The 18,131-nt window shown below is 40.0% G+C and overlaps 1 protein-coding gene across 4 annotated transcripts in view; it reads left to right on the top strand.

Annotated features, from left to right (window-relative positions):
* Positions 1–6,473: 6,473 nt before the first annotated feature.
* AP3M2 (adaptor related protein complex 3 mu 2 subunit) overlaps positions 6,474–18,131 on the top strand; it is a 33,671-nt gene continuing 22,013 nt past the window's right edge. For 2 of the 4 annotated variants that reach the window (XR_001514157.1, XM_006765536.2), the window contains exons 1-4: positions 6,474–6,553; positions 8,274–8,618; positions 13,489–13,660; positions 17,145–17,282. Coding sequence is in view for 3 of the 4 variants with exons in the window: in XM_006765536.2 (XP_006765599.1) it covers positions 8,346–8,618; positions 13,489–13,660; positions 17,145–17,282 (583 nt within the window). In the remaining variant the exon portion in view is untranslated. Of the gene's footprint in view, positions 6,554–6,641; positions 6,715–8,273; positions 8,619–13,488; positions 13,661–17,144; positions 17,283–18,131 lie in introns of those variants that run through there. The other 2 variants (XM_006765538.2, XM_006765537.2) reach the window with 2 other exon arrangements.

The raw sequence follows: 18,131 nt of genomic DNA, 5'->3' as shown, positions 1-18,131 counted from the left end.
TCAGCAGGTGACTGACAAGAAGTACATTTTTCTGGTCTTTGCTTCCAATTACTAACAATTACTTTTGATAAACAGGAAGCAGCCAAGTCTGGCACACAGGAAACAAGTATTTGCAAAGTGAAGGTTTTTTTCATTTGAGAATAATTTTTATCTAAATACCTATCTAGAAAATAAAAAGCATGTTCCTTTGATAACTTTTCTTTACAATCCAAGCTCCATTGTTTCCCAACATCACTGAATAAATTGTGGAGGAAATTCTACCAATTGTTCGTGATGTTTGATAAATATTTCCCCAGTGATTTCGAGTGAGTCACAACAGAGCATCACAATTCAGAACTCTACTTATTTAACTTGATGGTTTTTAAAAAGTATTTAAGATTGTTAACAAGTAAAAGCAATTTTACCTTTTTGACAGTAATACTCATAGTTACATCTGTACTCTGATTTTTAGCAATAAACACATCATTTTATTTTATTAAAGTTACACACGGAACTATATAGAAGTGTGCTCCATGGAGCTCAGGGGCTACCACGGGGATTAAGATTGAGGCCAAGGGGACAGAACTCTGAAGTTCTCATCCCCATTCAGAGCAGCTCTGCTTTATCTGTTTCATATGTAAGCTTTAATTTCTCTAAAATATTTCACTGCTAAACAAAATTAAGACCATTGTTATAATAGAAACTTAGAGTTGGGGGAAAAAAAACAACTTGGAGATAATTTAGTCCAATCTTCTCATTTCACAGATAAGGACATTGAGATCCAAGGAATTTATCACACCATCAGTCAGATCACACTCTGTGACCGCAAGCCATCCCTACAGCTATTTCAGACCAGGGCTAGCCACATGACCCCCTCCCTCACCATCACTTGCTGGATCTTCTTTTTACTATGAACATGTTTTTGTCTTTTTCTTTTAATCTATTTTGTGGAAACTAAATAAAAGCTCTCTGTGGAGCTTTTCTGTTTTCTAGTCAGTCTTCCCTAAGTCCTTGAATTCCAGACTGTTTTTAGAATATCCAATCTATTCATTGTAGCTGCTCTATTTACTCCCACTGGCTGTGGACAGCTATTAGTTACCTATCCAATATCCATTCTCCTATCTTCCTTATTAACAGAGTTCTAATTTTGGGGGAGGGAGGGAGGGTAGTAATGTGCCCAGCTAGAAACATTCCTAGGATCTCTTTTAGCTTAGTTCTGAACAATAGAGCACAAGTGGGACTTCAGGAAAAGCTCATTAAAGAGAACTGATCCACTGGCTCATGCCCGCTTGCTCTTTGATTTTCCTCCTTCTTTCTTCCTGGAACATAGCTTGATGACTGGGGCCACAGCAACAATGTTGTGAGCATGAGGGTGAAAACACCACCCTAGGAATGGCGGAATGGCAAGCTAAGAGAAGCCCAAGTCCTTGATGTGAAGCTGCCATTCCAGTCCTGGATTTTCTAACTCTAGACTTCTTGTAAGGTGAGAGAAAAATAAATGCCCATCTTGTTTAAACCAGTATTATTTGGGTTTTTTGTTGTATGTAGTGAAATGTAATTCCTGCCTAGGGCTGGGCGGTTGGGAGGAAATGAAAAGTGACTGCTAATGGATACCGGGTTTCCTTTTGGGGTGATGAAAATGTTCTAAAATTAGATTGTGGCAATGGATGTACAACTCTGTAAGTATACTAAAAACATTTTTAAAGGGTGACTGTGATGGCACATACATGATATCTTAATAAAACTAGGATGGTTTCCTGATGTACTTTGGAGATGGAATCAAGAGAGTTTGTTTCTGATTAGATGAGCAGATGAGGGCAATGGAGGACTTAAGGATGATTCAGGAGTATTGGTTTGAGTAGTTGAATAGATAGTGGTGACATTTACTGAGCTAAGGAAAACAAGGTGGTACAGGGTTGGAGAAAGAAACAGATTTGGGAAATAAACTCAAGGGTTCCCTTTTGCTCTATTAAGATGTCTATGAGGTGTGTAAGTGGAGTTTTCAAGTGGAAACTGGATATGTGGGTCTGGAGGCCTGTGAAGAGGTAGAGTCGTCATCATTGAAAGAGTACTTACACTCATGAGGTCAGCTAGGCACAGAGTGCAGACAGAATGAAGGCATGTCTAGTAAGAAGCTGTAGAATAATTCCATGCGTCTGAGGTGCGTGTGTGGCCTGATGGTTGCATATTTCTGGGGTTCATCATCTAGGGAAGGGGATGGGTGTGGTGATTACTTTCCTTAGGAGACTGGAATCAGTAGGCTAGCCTGTAGGTGCCAGGAGAGGGATGCTGCTGTCTCCTATTCAGGCAGGGTTTAGATTTCAGGAACTTGAGATGATTTTCCTGGGGCTTCCGAATAAGAGAAGCTACAGAGAACTTCTGCCACCTGGAAGCATCCCAAGATTCCCTGATTACATCACATCTTGTGAGCTATATTATTACTTAAATGTTACTTTTGTTTAATGTTACTCATTCTGTGCATTTTCCTTTTTTAAAATTAAGTGATTAATTTAAAAAATTGATCAGAGAGAGAGGAGGGGAGGAGAGAGAGAGAGAGAGAGAGAGAGAGAGAGAGAGAGAGAGAAAGAGAGAGAAATATCGATGTGTGAGAGAAACATCAATCAGTTGACTCTTGCACCCGCCCCAACCATCTAGTAACCCTGCAACCTGGGTATATGCCCTAATGAGGAATCAAACCCTCCTTTGGTGTACAGATGATGCTCCAACCGAGCCACACTGGCCAGGCTTCATTTCCCTTTTATTATCCCCAAGTCTTTAGACAATTTTTGTATAAGTGTCCAGCCTGGTCTTTGCTCTGCTATGGCCCTCTCCAATCCACCTCACCATAATCTTTCTGAAATGTATCTGAAGGCATTTTACTCTCCATTAACTTAACATTTCTTCAATGGAATCCCAGGCTTATGAGAGAGGCAGGAGGTGCACACTGTGAGCCAGACTGCTTCAGTCTTCCTGTGTGCTGAAACGCCAACTTATTTGACCTTTGGCAAGTTAACTGAACACTCATTGCAGTCTTCTCATCTATAAAAAGGGATCAGCTGGGCCGGTTTGATTCCCTGTCATGGCATATGCCCAGGTTTTGGACTTGATCCCCAGTGGGGGGACATGCAGGAGGAAGCAGCGGATGGATGTTTCTCTCACAGCGAAGTTCCTTCCTTCCTTCCTTCCTTCCTTCCTTCCTTCCTTCCTTCCTTCCTTCCTTCCTTCCTTCCTTAAAGGGCCAATTCAGGCTTTTTAAATATATACATTTTTTTTTTATGATTTCAGAGAGGAAGGGAGAGGGAGAGAAAGATAGAAACATAAATGATGAATCAATGATGAGAGAATCATTGATCGGCTGCCTCCTGCATGCCCCACACTGGGGATTCAGCCCGCAACCTGGGCATGTGTCCTGACTGAGAATCAAACCATGACCTGAACTATAGCTAAGTTAGAATGAGAGAACGAATGCAGACTTTCTTTCTTTCTTTCTCTTTCTTTCTTTCTTTCTTTCTTTCTTTCTTTCTTAAAAGGAGATTAGGAAGACAAGTAGGAGGTAGGTGGTCATGAGCTTTGTAATAATTGTTAATAGTTTTAAAACACTATGTGCCGTGCACACTGTCCATTCATTCCATAAATATTTAGTGAGTCCTACTATGTACCAGGCACTGTTCTAGTGTTTGGTTACAGAATACCAATGAACATAACAGAAATCCTTGCCTAGTGGAGCTTACATTCTAGTGAAGGAAGACAGATAAGAATCAATAAACATAATAAGTAAACTATATAGTACTAAGGGCCTGGTGCACTAAATTCATACACAAGGAGGGGGGGGGTCCCTCAGCCCAACCTGCACCCTTTTGCAATCCAGGACCCTTGGGGGATGTTGGGCTTACCGGCAGTTGGACATCCCTCTCACAATCCAGGATGCTGCATGCACCAGTGACCATCCTTTTCATACAGGTGAAAGGCATCTTACTGTTGTAGTATATAGCATGATCCTTCTGAGGCAGTAGTACCATTTTCCCCATTTGTGGGTGGAAAAACTGAAGTAGAGAGAAGTTAAGTAATTGGCTTTGTCACACAGTTATAAGTGTCAGAATCCGAGCTGACCACAAACATTTGAGCAAAGACTTGGAGGAGATGGGGATGGGGCACGGGGGGCAGGGGACCCTCCAGTAAAGGGAATGGGCAGAACAAAGCTTTACCACCACCATGTGCTTGGGGAGTCCCAGGAACAGTATGGATGACAGTGTAGCTGGAGTAGAATGAACAGGAGGTAAAGTAGGAGAGGAGGTTTTAGGGTTGAGGGTGGGGACTGGGTTTCACAGGATCTTGACATCTATTTTAAAGATTTTGGCTTGTAGTGCTTTTGAAATGGGTATCCATTGGAAGGTTGAACAAAGGAGTAACAGGATCTGATTTATCAATCTGCTGGATTGAGAAGAGACTGTATATGGGTCAGGGTGGAAGACCACTTGGAAATACACCGCAGTAATCTAGGTGAGAGACATGGGGCTCGGACCAGGGTGTGGCCAGGGAGGTCAGATTCTGAGAAGGAGTCAGATTCTATATATAGCCTGAGGGAGGCGCCAGCTGGATGTGGAGAGTGAGAACATGAAAAAGTGAAGGACCCCCTGGGCCTGACCATCTGGCTCCATCAACTAAGATGAAAAGGACTATGGATGGAGCAGGTTTAAAGGGGAAAAAATCAGGAGTTCAGTTTGGGATATGTTAAGTGTAATATACCTAGAGCTCTCTTAGCCATCCAAGTGGAAATGCTGAGAAGGCAGCTGGATATATATATGAGTCTAGGCATCAGGAGGGTCGGAGCTAACGATGTAAATTTGGGAGTTATCAGTATATGAATATTGAAAATCATGAGACCAGGTGAAATGACTAAAGGAGTGAGCAAGGAGAAGGAAGAGGACCAGAGCTTGGGACACTCTAAGTTTAAGAGTTCAAAGAGGAGAGGAAGAGCGAGCTTCACGTAATCCCCCCACCTACCCTAAAATGAATTACTTATGATCCCCCCTTTTTAAAAAAATGTTTTCCTTGATTTTGAGAGAGAGAGGAAGGGAGAGGGATAGAGATAGAAACTTCTATGAGTCCGGCCAGTGTTGCTCAGAGGTTGAGCGTCGACCTATGAACCAGGAGGGCACATGCCTGGGTGGCAGACTCCATCCCCAGGAGAGGGGCGAGCAGGAGGCAGCTGATCAATGATTTTCTCTCATCATTGGCGCTTCTCTCCCTCCCTCCCTCTCCCTTCCTCTCTGAAATCAATAAAAATAGATTTAAAATAAAATAAAAAGTTTGTACTATAGTGTGCTTATTTGAGAAGTGACAAACTTCAAGTTTAGGGAAGTTAAGGCACTTTCTCAAGGTAGCACAGCTGGTAAGTGTTGGAGCACTTCAAACTCAGGCAGTCTGACACTGGAGCCCCTAAGCTCCCTTATGGGATGCCATATCATCCAGCCATTTTGATTTTAGGTTTTCTCATTTACTCAGTTCAAAATTAGCCAACTATCTGCCCTTAGCAAGTCTGGCAGAAAACTATCCACACCCTCTTCGATAAACATCTATTATGGTCCTGTGTAAGGAGTAGCTGCTGCTCACGCTCCCTTTTACCAACGTGAAAAGTGAAGCAGTCAGGGTGATACCCTCCTGGTCTAGGTAGACATCATTACCACCATCACCACACTTCAGCATTGTATTGAACACATACAATGTGCCAGGAACCAAGGCAAGCACTTTCCTTATCTCACCTTATTTAATAACTATTTTTTAAAGCTGAAGTTGAATCTTGTTTTCTGACCCCTACTCTGTGCTTTTCTGGAGCACAATGACTTGAATCACTTAAAATAATAGCAATATCAACATCATTAGCGTTTCAATGCAATTTGGAGAGATACCTGCCTCCCACCTAACTGAGATTCTTAAAAGTTAAGTATCTTGCCCAAGGTCAAGCAGGTGGTGTGTCTAGTTGGGACTGAAAGAAGCCTCCAGAATCCAGGTCCAGAGCTCTGGATGAGAGGCTCGACCGCCCATCACCTTTATTATACCCAATGCACATAAATGAAAGGGCACCACGTCTCCTTCTAAATGCACTTATCTAATGGAGAGTAGTTGTTACTGCTCATGATTCATTATCCATGATACGCTATTAGATAAATCAATGCCCCGGAAATCACACTTTTTAGCATCCCCTGGAGGCACATCCCGCGGTTCGGCAGCTGCCAGCAACAGCCGGCCAGGCCTTTGTGACTGGCGGCCAGCCGACTGCTCACGACAGCCAATCAGGGCTTGGAGTCACAGAGCTGCACCAATCGGAGATGAACGAAACCTCGATAAGGGCCCATTGGGAGCTCGAGCCGAAGAACTGGGTGAGCCACGAACCGCAATCAATCTGAGGGGAGGGGTGGAACACTGAAGTCCAATCCGCGGCTTTCAGACCTCCGTCGCGGGCCAGGCCGGCCAATCAGCGGGCATGCGGCGACCGGTGCGCGCGCGGGGGGCAATGGGGAGGCGGGGCCTGTCCGCGCAGTGGAAAGGTGGGCGCTGCGAAGAGCAAGGCCGGGTGAGGAGGGCTGGCGACCTGGGTCTGGGGAGGGGGTGACGTGCGCTCACAGCCCACCGGGGTGGCGGCTAGGGCGCGCGAGGGTGGGGCGGGGCGAGCGGGGCCGGGTCACGAGATGCCACCAGACTGAACCTCCGCGCGGCGGGATGCTGCGGGGAGAGGTAAGGGACTGGGTACCGGCCGGTGAAGGTGGCCCGCTCCGGGATGCTGGCTGAGGGAGGAGGGGATACTGTTGCCATGGCAACGCAGTGTGCAACCCGTCCACTCCTTTCGCCTCCCGAACGTGCACACACCTTAAATCTATCCCCTTTGCCACCCGGCCTCAAGCGGTGTCTGTCGTCTGTGGCTCACAAGCGGCTGGGCTGGGACCAGCGCAAAACTAACCCACTTTGGCAGCTGTCTCTGCTCCACGTCCTAGCTCCTCTCGGCTTCCCCGTCCTCCCGTTGTCCTCGGACGGAGGAGTAAGCTGGCGCCGGGGCACTTGGCACAACAGGCCTCTGCGGTGTAACCTCCTGGGCCAGTTCGCGGAGTGGACACAGTTGGGATACAGTGCGGCCGCCTCATCCTGGGAACTGGTACCGTAGAGATGCTGTAGCCTGAGGGACCAGGGGTCTCCCCCAGAGGGATTTTTTAAAAAAGACATCTAACACAGAGCCTTGTGCATAACAAATACTTAGAAAACGGGGGTTGACTGAATGAATCAGACCACAATGGCAGCTTTCCCTTCCATGGGCCAGCGCTGTTCCATAGAAATATAATGCGAGCCACATGCTGTATACTAAATTTACATTTTCTAGTAACCACATTTTAAAAAGCAAAAAGGTTAAATTAATTTTTTAAAATATATTTTATTGATTTTTTTTACAGAGAGGGATAGAGAGTTAGAAATATCGATGAGAGAGAAACATCGATCAGCTGCCTCCTGCACACTCCCTGCTGGGGATATGCCTGCAACTAAGGTACATGCCTCTGACCAGAATCAAACCTGGGACCCTTGAGTCCGCAGGCCGACGCTCTATCCACCGAGCCAAACCGGTTTGGGCAGGTTAAATTAATTTTAATGTATTTTACTTAACCCCATCTATACAAAATATCAATATTAAATATAATCAAAACTAAATCAATATTACTTTATCAATATTAAATCATTGGGAAGATATTATAAATTCTCATTTTCCTACAAAGCCTTCAAAATCTGGTGTGTATCTCACACTTACAGAACATCTCAATTTGGACCAGCCACATTTCAAGTGCTCGTTGGTCATACTTGGCTAATGGCTACTATATGAGACTACACAACCATAAACATTCCTTATATGTGTGTGAGTTGTGACCAAAAACATGAAACTCATTAATATTCTTTGGTGCCCTCTTATTTGCAAGGAGGCACTGTGCAATGAGGTAACAAAAAACATGAAACCTGGTCTTTTTTTCTCAAGGAGCTTCCTGTCTAGTTGAGAAAATACACATCCAAAAATTAAGTTGAATTTTAAATGAACATGATTGAGGCACTAGTAAGGACAACTGGCAGTATATGATTGATTGACAAACAAGATGGCTGATAATGATCCTTAGGAATTCTAGGGAGGGATACTTCAGGCTCATGTAGTAGAGGAAGACTTGAGTCTAGTCTTGAAAGATGGGTAAGACTTGGACTGGTGGAAAAGATGCGGACGGTATTTCGGTTGAATGGAGCTAATCATAACTTTTTTTTTCTAGGGTTGAAAATTTGTAGAGTCCTGAGGCGTGCAGGCTGAAAAAGACTTTCCTTTCTCACTGACAGTCTCCACCATGATTCATAGCCTTTTCTTGATCAACTCCTCTGGAGATATTTTCCTGGAGAAACATTGGAAAAGCGTGGTCAGCCGTTCTGTTTGTGATTACTTTTTTGAGGCACAAGAGAGAGCCACTGAGGCAGAAAACGTACCGCCTGTTATCCCTACCCCTCACCACTATCTCTTAAGTGTATACCGGCACAAGATCTTTTTTGTGGCTGTGATCCAGACAGAGGTTCCACCTCTGTTTGTCATTGAGTTCCTTCACCGGGTAGTGGACACATTTCAGGTGCGTAATTGTGAGGAGGTTCATGCACTTACATGATAAAGTATCTTCCTTATTCTGTTTTCATTGTATTCAGCTCAATTAAGAAACTTAAAAAAAAGAAAATCAAAACTGCTCTAGCCAGTTTTGCTCAGTGGATTGAGCATTGGCCCTCAGACTGAAGGGTCCTGGGTTTGATTCTGGTCAAGGGCACATACCTTGGATGCAGGCTCGATCCCTGTGCAGGAGGCAACCAATCGATGTGTGGCTCTCACATTGATATTTCTTTCCCTCTATCTCTCCCCCTCCCATCCACTCTCTAAAACTCAATGGCAATGCCCTAGCCAGTTTGGCTCAGTGGATAGAGCGCTGGCCTGTGAACTCAAGGGACCTGGGTTCGATTCTGGTCAAGGGCACATGCCTTGGTTGCAGGCTCAATACTCAGTAGGGAGCATGCAGGAGGCAGCCAGTCAATGATTCTTTCTTATCATTGATGTTTCTAACTCTCTCTCCCTCTCCCTCTCTGAAATCAATAAAAATATTTTTTTAAAAATCCATGGCAAAATATCCTTGGATGAGTATTAACAACCAAAAAGGAAGACATTAAAAATAAATAAATAAAAACTCTGATAATGTTCACTTCCTCTCCCATCTGATAAGATTCTTGATTCTACTTATTGAATTGGCTGCATCTAGAACGTGGTTCTCAACCTTCTGGCCCTTTAAATACAGTTCCTCATGTGACCCAACCATAAAATTATTTTCATTGCTACTTCATAACTGTAATGTTGCTACTGTTATGAATCGTAATGTAAATATCTGATATGCAGGATGGTCTTAGGCGACCTCTGTGAAAGGGTCGTTCGACCGCCAAAGGGGTCGCGACCCACAGGTTGAGAACCGCCGATCTAGAATGACAAATTGAATACTTTTGAACCTGTTGCATGAGAAAGCCACCCTATTCAGTATGATAGTGTGCAGTCATTTTAGTTCTGGAAATTGGAATTGTCTTATGTTCTGTTTACAAATCAGAGGACTTTAGTTTTGTTTTTTTAATCCTCACCTGAGGATATTTTTCCATTGATTTTTAGAGAGAGTGGAAGAGAGAGGGAAAGATAGAGAGAAACATCAGTTTGAGAGAAACACATCGATTGGTTGCCTCCTGCACGAGCCCCGACCAGGGCCTGGACCAGGGAGGAGCCTGCCGTTGACCGGAATTAAACCTGGGACCCTTCGGTCCTCAGGTTGATGCTCTATCCACTGAGCCAAACTGGCTAGGGCTATTTTTGTTTTTAATAGTGGACTTGATGTTAACCATTGTTAATTATATTGCTTTGAGTCACATCAAAAAGTGGTAAGTGTATAAAGATATATGTACTTTTTAAAGTAGAGAAGTTAAGTAATGCTTATCTACTCTCCCTGGCAGGGGTAATTTGTGAGCCTGTATTTCATCTTGGGTTTGGGGTACTTATCCACAGCATTGGAATACTAGTGATGAGCTCTTATTGCAAACTTAAGGTGGGAAATCTTCTGTACACCTCCACCCCCAAATTTAAGTAACACGTTTTACATGATACAGTTTTCATTTTGAGTTTTTCTTTCAGGAATAGATTTGAACATTTTTGGGCAGGGGGGTAAAGGGGAGGTAATTTATACTACAATGGCAGCACCATTTATAGCATAAGATTTTAGGCTGCCCAGATTCTGTATTCAGTGGAATCCTCTCCCCGAAAGACTTGCTCAACTTCTAACACTTGTGGTATTTGCATAACTGAAATGATAAATGAGAAGCAAGGGCCCTTTGGTTCAACTTCTATGTCATGTGAGGTCTGGAATTAGTCCCATGAATACAGAGATTGTAGAACTGGAGAAGAAGAGAATGACTATCCAAATGTTGTGATGAAAATTGAAAAACACGTCAAAGCGTCCTTTCATTTGCACTTATATGTAGATCACATGTCTGGAACAGCTTTCATTCCAAGAGAATTATATTTTATAATTTTTTCCCACAGATACTTTCTGGTAGTAGTAGTATTCTGGGATTCTAGTTCTCATGTGGCATACTAGTTCCTTCACACAGTGAAAACCTGAGCCCCAGGATGTGGAAGAACTGTAAGTGAAAGAACTCAGTAGTTTTGGCCTTAAACCACTCTAACTGGGACCCGTTATGATCTCCACATATGATACTTTACCCCATTCTAAGATTAACAGCCCCGTTGGTGAAACTTGACATCAGCTTCATATTGCCATAGTGATATTATCTAATTATAAGACAGGAAGTGAGAAACGTTGTTTAATCTAGTTGAAACCACAGAGGAATTTGAGAAAAACAGTACAGTGGCTTGTTTGGAAGTTTAGGACTTCATAGCTTGTCGTCTTTGAAGGTTTTGTTAAAAGTAAATGGATATATCCTGATTTTGGTGTCTTATCTGATGTCGTTCTCTCTGGCTGTATTATATTTCTAGGACTGGAATATAATGGAAGAATTTCAGCTATAGAATTGCAAGCACTTTTGCTGTAGCATTTTGTCATATTTATAAGTTTCCATTCCAAGTGCTGAGTTCACATTCTGCCTGATTTATAAAATCTAGTGAGGTGTTTTACTTATTTTTCAAAATAAAATCAGTCTTGGGAAGGAAAATATAACTTTTATTTTCTCTTAAGTCCTCATTTTTTAAAGGAGAAATCTGTTTGTTTTATTATATTTATTTTTTTTAAAAATTAGGAATATCAATCTTTATTCTTTTGTTGTTATTAATCTTCACCCGAGGTTATTTTTCCATTGATTTTTTAAGAGAAAATGGAAGGGAGGGGGAGAGATAGAGAGAAAGAACTCGTTGCCTCTTGCACTTGCCCTGACCAGGGCCAGGGATCAAGCCTGCAACCGAGGTATGTGCCCTTAACCAGAATCGAACCCAGGACCTTCCAGTCCACAGGCCGATGCTCTGTCCACTGAGCAAAACTGGCTTGGGCAATCTTTTTGTTTTAGAAACACATTCCTAAGTGTTCTTGGATATTGGAATGGCTTCGATAATTGACATTATCTTTTTTTAAAATATATTTTATTGATTTTTTACAGAGAGGAAGGGAGAGGGATAAAGAGTTAGAAACATCAATGAGAGAGAAACATCCATCAGCTGCCTCCTGCACACCCCCTAACTGGGGATGTGCCTGCAACCAAGGTACATGCCCTTGACTGGAATTGAACCTGGGATCCTTGAGTCCGCAGGCCGACGCTCTATCCACTGAGCCAAACCGGTTAGGGTGATAATTGACATTATCTGATGTGATTTAGATCACATCTGGAGTCCATGATCAAGTTTGGATGTCATAATTTTAGGAGAATATTGGAAAACCAGAGCATATTCAAAAACATGGCAAGATGGTGAAATGATCTAGAAACCATACTATAGCATGAATAGTAGAAAGATCAAACAGGGAGTTAGGCCCTGAGAAAAAATGTTGAAATGAAATCTGGTAGTTGTCTTCAAGTTAACTGTGGGGCTATTCTATAAACTTGTTCTTTAAGGAAGATCTAGGAAGCAAATTTTAGTTTAGCAATAGAACTTTCTTATAATCTGAGCTGTCCATGAATAGAATGGGCTTTCTCAAAAAGGTCAGTTTCCCTTCCTTGGATGAATTCAAGGAGGGTTATATGACTATCTCTTAGTTCCATTAAAAGACATCACTGACATTCCTAGAAGGGCACACGAAATGACGGCAGCATTTCTTTCTAAATGATTTCATCATCATGCATTGAATTTTACAAAGTGCTTTATAGTTTACAAAGCACTTTTACATATATTATCATTTAATCAATCATGCTTAGTTCTTACAACATCCTTGTGTGTCCAATGGTATTATCCTGATTATAAAAGAAATCAAGACCAAATTGGTTAGTATGACTTAATCTAGTAACCTAGTAAGCCACAATTAAGATTATAACCTAGGTCTTCTGATTGGGAATCCAGAGCTTTTCCACACCCCAGATAATTTAGTATCTAAGTTCAGCCTTTGTTAATAAAAGAACAAAACATTCTTAGAATCCTAGCATCTTAAAAGTAGGGATGATCTAAAGTGATTTTCTGGTGTGATAGTGCATCCCCCTCATTTTATTTTATTTTCCTCTAAATTCTTATTAAGGAACTAGAGGCCCAGGGCACAAAAATTTGTGCACTTGGGGGAGTCCCTCAGCCTGGCCTAGGCCCTCTCTCAGACCAGGAGCCCTTCGGGTATGTCCAACTGACAGCAGTCAGTCTAGCCTACCTCTGCAGGAGGTTATGCATGGGCTGATCAGTGGACGGTGCCGGCTGGTGAGCAGCCGGCCCTGCCCCCCCCCATCACCCCTCCACCACCACCAGTTGCTACCATCCCCCAATCGCTGTCCCCTCCCTCTGCCCGCTGGCACTCGCCTTGGCTGGCCTGGTGCTGCCCGCTCACCAGCCTCACCCCCCACCAACAGTTTGTTCTGCTGTTCGATCGATTTGCATATTAGGCTTTTATTATATAGGATAGAAGTACACAGTAAAGGTTAAAAATTTTCAGGTCTAATCTATGTCATATTAAGTATTATCATAGTTCTTTCAAATTCTTGTTCATAAGCACAAGATTCAGTTTTGTATTCTACATATCTAGTTGAAGAAACTAGCCCATAGAAGTTAAATGACTTACTTTAGTTTGTAAAAGAAGTTAGTAATGACACTAGTACTATAAGCCAGTCTGGTATTTTTTTCACCTACGAGAACTATGGTTGTACTTCATTTCCTTATTGTAGAAGAATATCCCAAACATTGAGTAAACACATATGGACAGGACTAGATCCTTATTCTCTAGGAACATTCTTTTACTTATTACAGTATCTGAGTGATAAATACACATTTTGTATTTTCATCAGGATTATTTTGGAGTCTGTTCAGAGCCAGTGATCAAAGACAATGTGGTTGTGGTTTATGAAGTATTGGAAGAGATGCTTGATAATGGGTTTCCATTAGCTACTGAATCAAACATCCTCAAAGAACTGATAAAGCCTCCCACTATCCTCCGAACAGTTGTCAACACCATAACAGGTATGGAGAAAGGGGAAACCCACAGAAAGCTGCTGCCATCATGGGTGTGGCTTGGTCTGGTGTGTGTGTTGTTTTGAGTGCTTATCTTTGATCTCAGATATACAGATACTTTAATTTTGCTCTTTATACTCTTTGAGTATGAACTGAAGTAGATTTTAATTATGTGTAAAATACCGTGATTTCAATAACAGAATGAAATGTTCTCCTTTAAAAATAATTTTTTTCTGATTACAGAAGAAATACACGATTATTGTAGGCATGTTGGAAATACAGAAAAGCACAAAGAACATGAAATTAATTCTTAATCTCATTATAGTTCGATCGATTCTGGTGTATATACTTTTTTTTTTAAATATATTTTATTGAGTTTTTACAGAGAGGAAAGGAGAGAGATAGAGAGTTAGAAACATCGATGAGAGAGAAACATCGACCCGCTGCCTCCTGCACACTCCCCACTGGGGATGTGCCTGCAACCAAGGTACATGCCCTTGACCGGAATCGAACCTGGGACCTTTCAGTCCGCAGGCCGACACTCTATCCACTGAGCCAAACCGGTTTCGGCATGGTGTATATACTTTTTGTCTTTTCTAGACAAACAGATTATAGATGAATCGATAGAATTTTTTTAAACAACTTATATATATATCTTAAAACTTACCTTTTATCAATATATGAACACTATCCAATTAGGACAACTATTCTTCTACACCATTTTTAGTGACTTTACAATTTTCTGCCATATGGAATAGGCCCTAAATTATTTACTGATTCCCTATTTATGCTGTTTCTGATTTTTTGTTTTTTTTAAATATCAAGGAATTAGCATTCTTATACTTAAATCTTTGTGTATATTAGAATGATTTATTTTCAGTACTAAAAATAGAACTGATGGACCAAAGGGTGTGCACATTTTATGGACTTAATGCATTTTGCCAAATTGTGCTCCAGAAAAGTTACACTAATTTATACTTTCAGTAGCAATTTCTATGCTCCCTAGCCAACCCTATCATTATTATTATTAAAAAGTTTGACATTTGATAATTTAGTGGTATCTTGTTATTTACACACTCATTTTTTATGACTAAGGGAGTTAAAACCTACTTAAGTGTTTATTGACTGTTTTTTCTCTATTGTGAATTACTTCGTGTCTTTTGCCCATTATTTTTGTTGTTGAAATTTTTTTTTAATTTTAGTTTAAAATAATTCCTTTCATTTAAGGATATTAAACTACCATATATTTTGGAAATATACATGATAGTTTGTGGGAGTTCCTTACATATTTTGAATATTCTATTATATATATTTTCTCACAATCTGTCTTGTCATTTGACATTGTATATGGTATGGTTTGTTTAGTCATATTTAAACATTTTTTTATTTAATAAAATTAATTATTTTTCTTTAAGGCTTTACATTTTGGGTCTTGCTAATATATAAACAGGGCTTACTTAGAATTTGACAAAATGATTGGAAAATTCATTTTAAAAGGAATAAACATGCACAAATAGCCAAGACAATTTTGAAAAAGAATTACAAAGGGGTGGAAAGGCTTTTCCTTGTCAAATATTGATATATATATCAATTTCATATGGTGCTGGAGACAAAAACTCATAGAATAGATATAAAAACCAAGAGAGAGAGAAAAACTAAGATGGTTTTGAAAATAAATATTTTAAAAAAAGAATAAGAGAGAAAATGTGTGTGTATTCTCAAATACAAGACATATCATGAAGTTTTGGTAATTTAAGAAATATAGTATTGGCCCAATAATAGGCAAATAGATGATTGGGATAAAATAGAAAGACTAGAAACAGACTCTTGCGTTTATAGAAATGTGATATAGATAGAGGTTGTCATATATCAAATCAGTGAGCCAAGGGCCAGTTGTTAAACATATTTATTGTATTGGGGCAGTCAGCCTTAATATAGAAATAAAATGAAGTCTCTCTACTCATTCTATACATGAAATGAAATAAGATCCAGTTAGATTAGAGTTAAACACAAACTTTATAACTGTTAGAAGAAAGCACAGGAGAATGCCTTTTTGATCTTGGAGATGGAAAGTCTTTTTTTTAAAGTGAATTTTCTTGTAATTCTTTTGTGATTTTATTTTTGGATTTAATTTTTTAATCTATTTGGAAATTATCTTGTTAATCAATAAGAGGTAAGGTGCCGAAACTGGTTTGGCTCAGTGGATAGAGCGTCGGCCTGCGGACTGAAGGGTCCCGGGTTCGATTCCGGTCGAGGGCATGTGCCTGGGTTGCGGGTGCATCCCCAGTAGGAGATGTGCAGGAGGCAGCTAATCGATGTTTCTCTCCCATGGCTATTTCTAACTCTCTATCTCTCTCTCTTCCTCTCTGTAAAAAATCAATAAAATATATTAAAAAAAAAAAAAAAAGAGGTAAGGTTCTAGGTTTATTTCCCCAAATTTTCAGTCACTTTCTAACACCACATATTGAATCATTTATCTTTTTTCCCTGTTTTCAAATGATATTTTTATCTTGTACTAAGTCATTATGAATTCTTGGTCTTCTGTTTTTTAGGCTTTCCTGCCTTATCATCATACTGATTTAATTATGATAGCTTGATGAGATGTTTTAATATATACAGCATCTTTTTAAGAAAACACATTTGTTGGGATTTTCAATATTTGGGGCTTATTTTAAACCTTAAAGAGATTTATTAGTATCTGAATCATTTATGAATATTATTGAGTCATTTTTCAGAATCTCACTTAAATCTAGAAAAAGGTATCTGAGAACCACTTTTGAAAAGCTGAAATGTTTTGTAAATATGCTGAGTATATGTGTATTTAATGTTTCTTTCTTGAGGTTAAAAAGATCCAGTTTACAGAAGAAGGAAATATATTTTAATTAGTTATAATATTTCAAAATTTATTATATAGAACCTTTGAATTTAAAAAAATACTTTGATGCCTGTGGGGGGAAAACAAGGCAAGGAATTGATTTATAATTCTTATAATTCTTATAGATAGGGGAAGATCTAATTTGTATTTTTTTCCTAAATGTAAGTATTAGTGTGAGAGAGATCATATTGATGTGTACATTTTAATACCTAGCATAAATGTACCTAAGAACCTACCTCAAATTAGAATATTGTTTTTACCCATGAAAATTTTATAGCAATATGTAGATTACCATCTCCACTGAAAGCCAATACATTTAAGCTGCAAGCTATTGTGGAATTTGAGAGACCAAGTTCAAGTTACTTTCAAAACCAAAATATGATATCTGTTTCTCAGGTAACTTTCTTAACCTTTATTTTGCTTGAGAAGGCAGACCAGATGGCGACAAGTTTTTAAAGTGGACTAGGTTACCCATATGGAAGTTGGGAAAACTCTCGTTTTTTTGAAAAGTTATTTGAATAGTGGAAGCATAGAAACTTCTAGGGAAGTATTCTATAATTATTGGTTACATCCAATCATCAAATTGGAATTAAATTACAGTAATATTCATTGTCTCAGGAAGCACCAATGTGGGTGACCAGCTTCCCACTGGACAGCTGTCAGTGGTGCCGTGGCGACGGACTGGGGTGAAATACACCAACAATGAGGCCTATTTTGATGTGATTGAAGAAATTGATGCCATCATTGATAAATCAGGTAGGTATTTTTAATGTATCTTTTAAACTATGAAAATAGAAAGAGGCCCCCTTTTTAGAATTCTTTCTATTAGCAGAATTATCCCCCATTCAAAATCATTCATTTCAACTTAGTGCCTACTTTATGTCAGGCATTATGCTAGGAACTAGGAATGAACTTAAATATTATGATGCAGATGACATGATTATATATGTACTAGAAGCCCAGCAAAATCGCACAGCCCCACCCGCCCCCCGTGTGCCCTGCCCACCTGCAGTGGTCTTTGGTCATTATGGTGTTACGAGTTATGGCCACAGGCCTTTTATTAATATAGACAAACCCCTAAAGATTCAACAAAAAGCTCTTAGAACTGAAAAAATAAATTCAATAAAGTTGTAGGAAAAACAATCAACATACAAAAATTAGTGGCATTTCTATATGCAAACAACAAACTATCCTAAAAGGAAATTAAGAAAACAGTTCCATTTATAATGGCAACAAAGAGAATAAAATACATAGGACTAAGGAATAAACTTAAGCAAAGAAGTAAAAGATTTGTATCTTGAAAACCATACATTTATAATCAACTGATCTTGATGAAGAAAATTAAAGAAGACAGATAAATGGAAAGACACCTGTATTCATGGAGTAGAAGAATTACATTATTAAATGTCTACAATATCCAAGGCATTCTATAGATTCAATGCTATCACCATCAAAATCCCAATGATACTCTTTATAGAAATAGAAAAAAAAATCCTAATAGTCATATGGAACCAAAAAAGACCCCAAGTAGCCAGAGTAGTCTTGAGCAGGAAGAGTCAAGCTGAAAACTTCACACTTCCTGATTTCAAAATATGTTATAAAATT

Source organism: Myotis davidii, unplaced genomic scaffold, assembly GCF_000327345.1.
Source record: "Myotis davidii unplaced genomic scaffold, ASM32734v1 scaffold93, whole genome shotgun sequence".
Classification (NCBI taxonomy): Eukaryota; Metazoa; Chordata; class Mammalia; order Chiroptera; family Vespertilionidae; genus Myotis; species Myotis davidii.
Note: the sequence above shows the minus strand (reverse complement) of the source record. Positions and strands in the feature narration are given on the sequence as shown.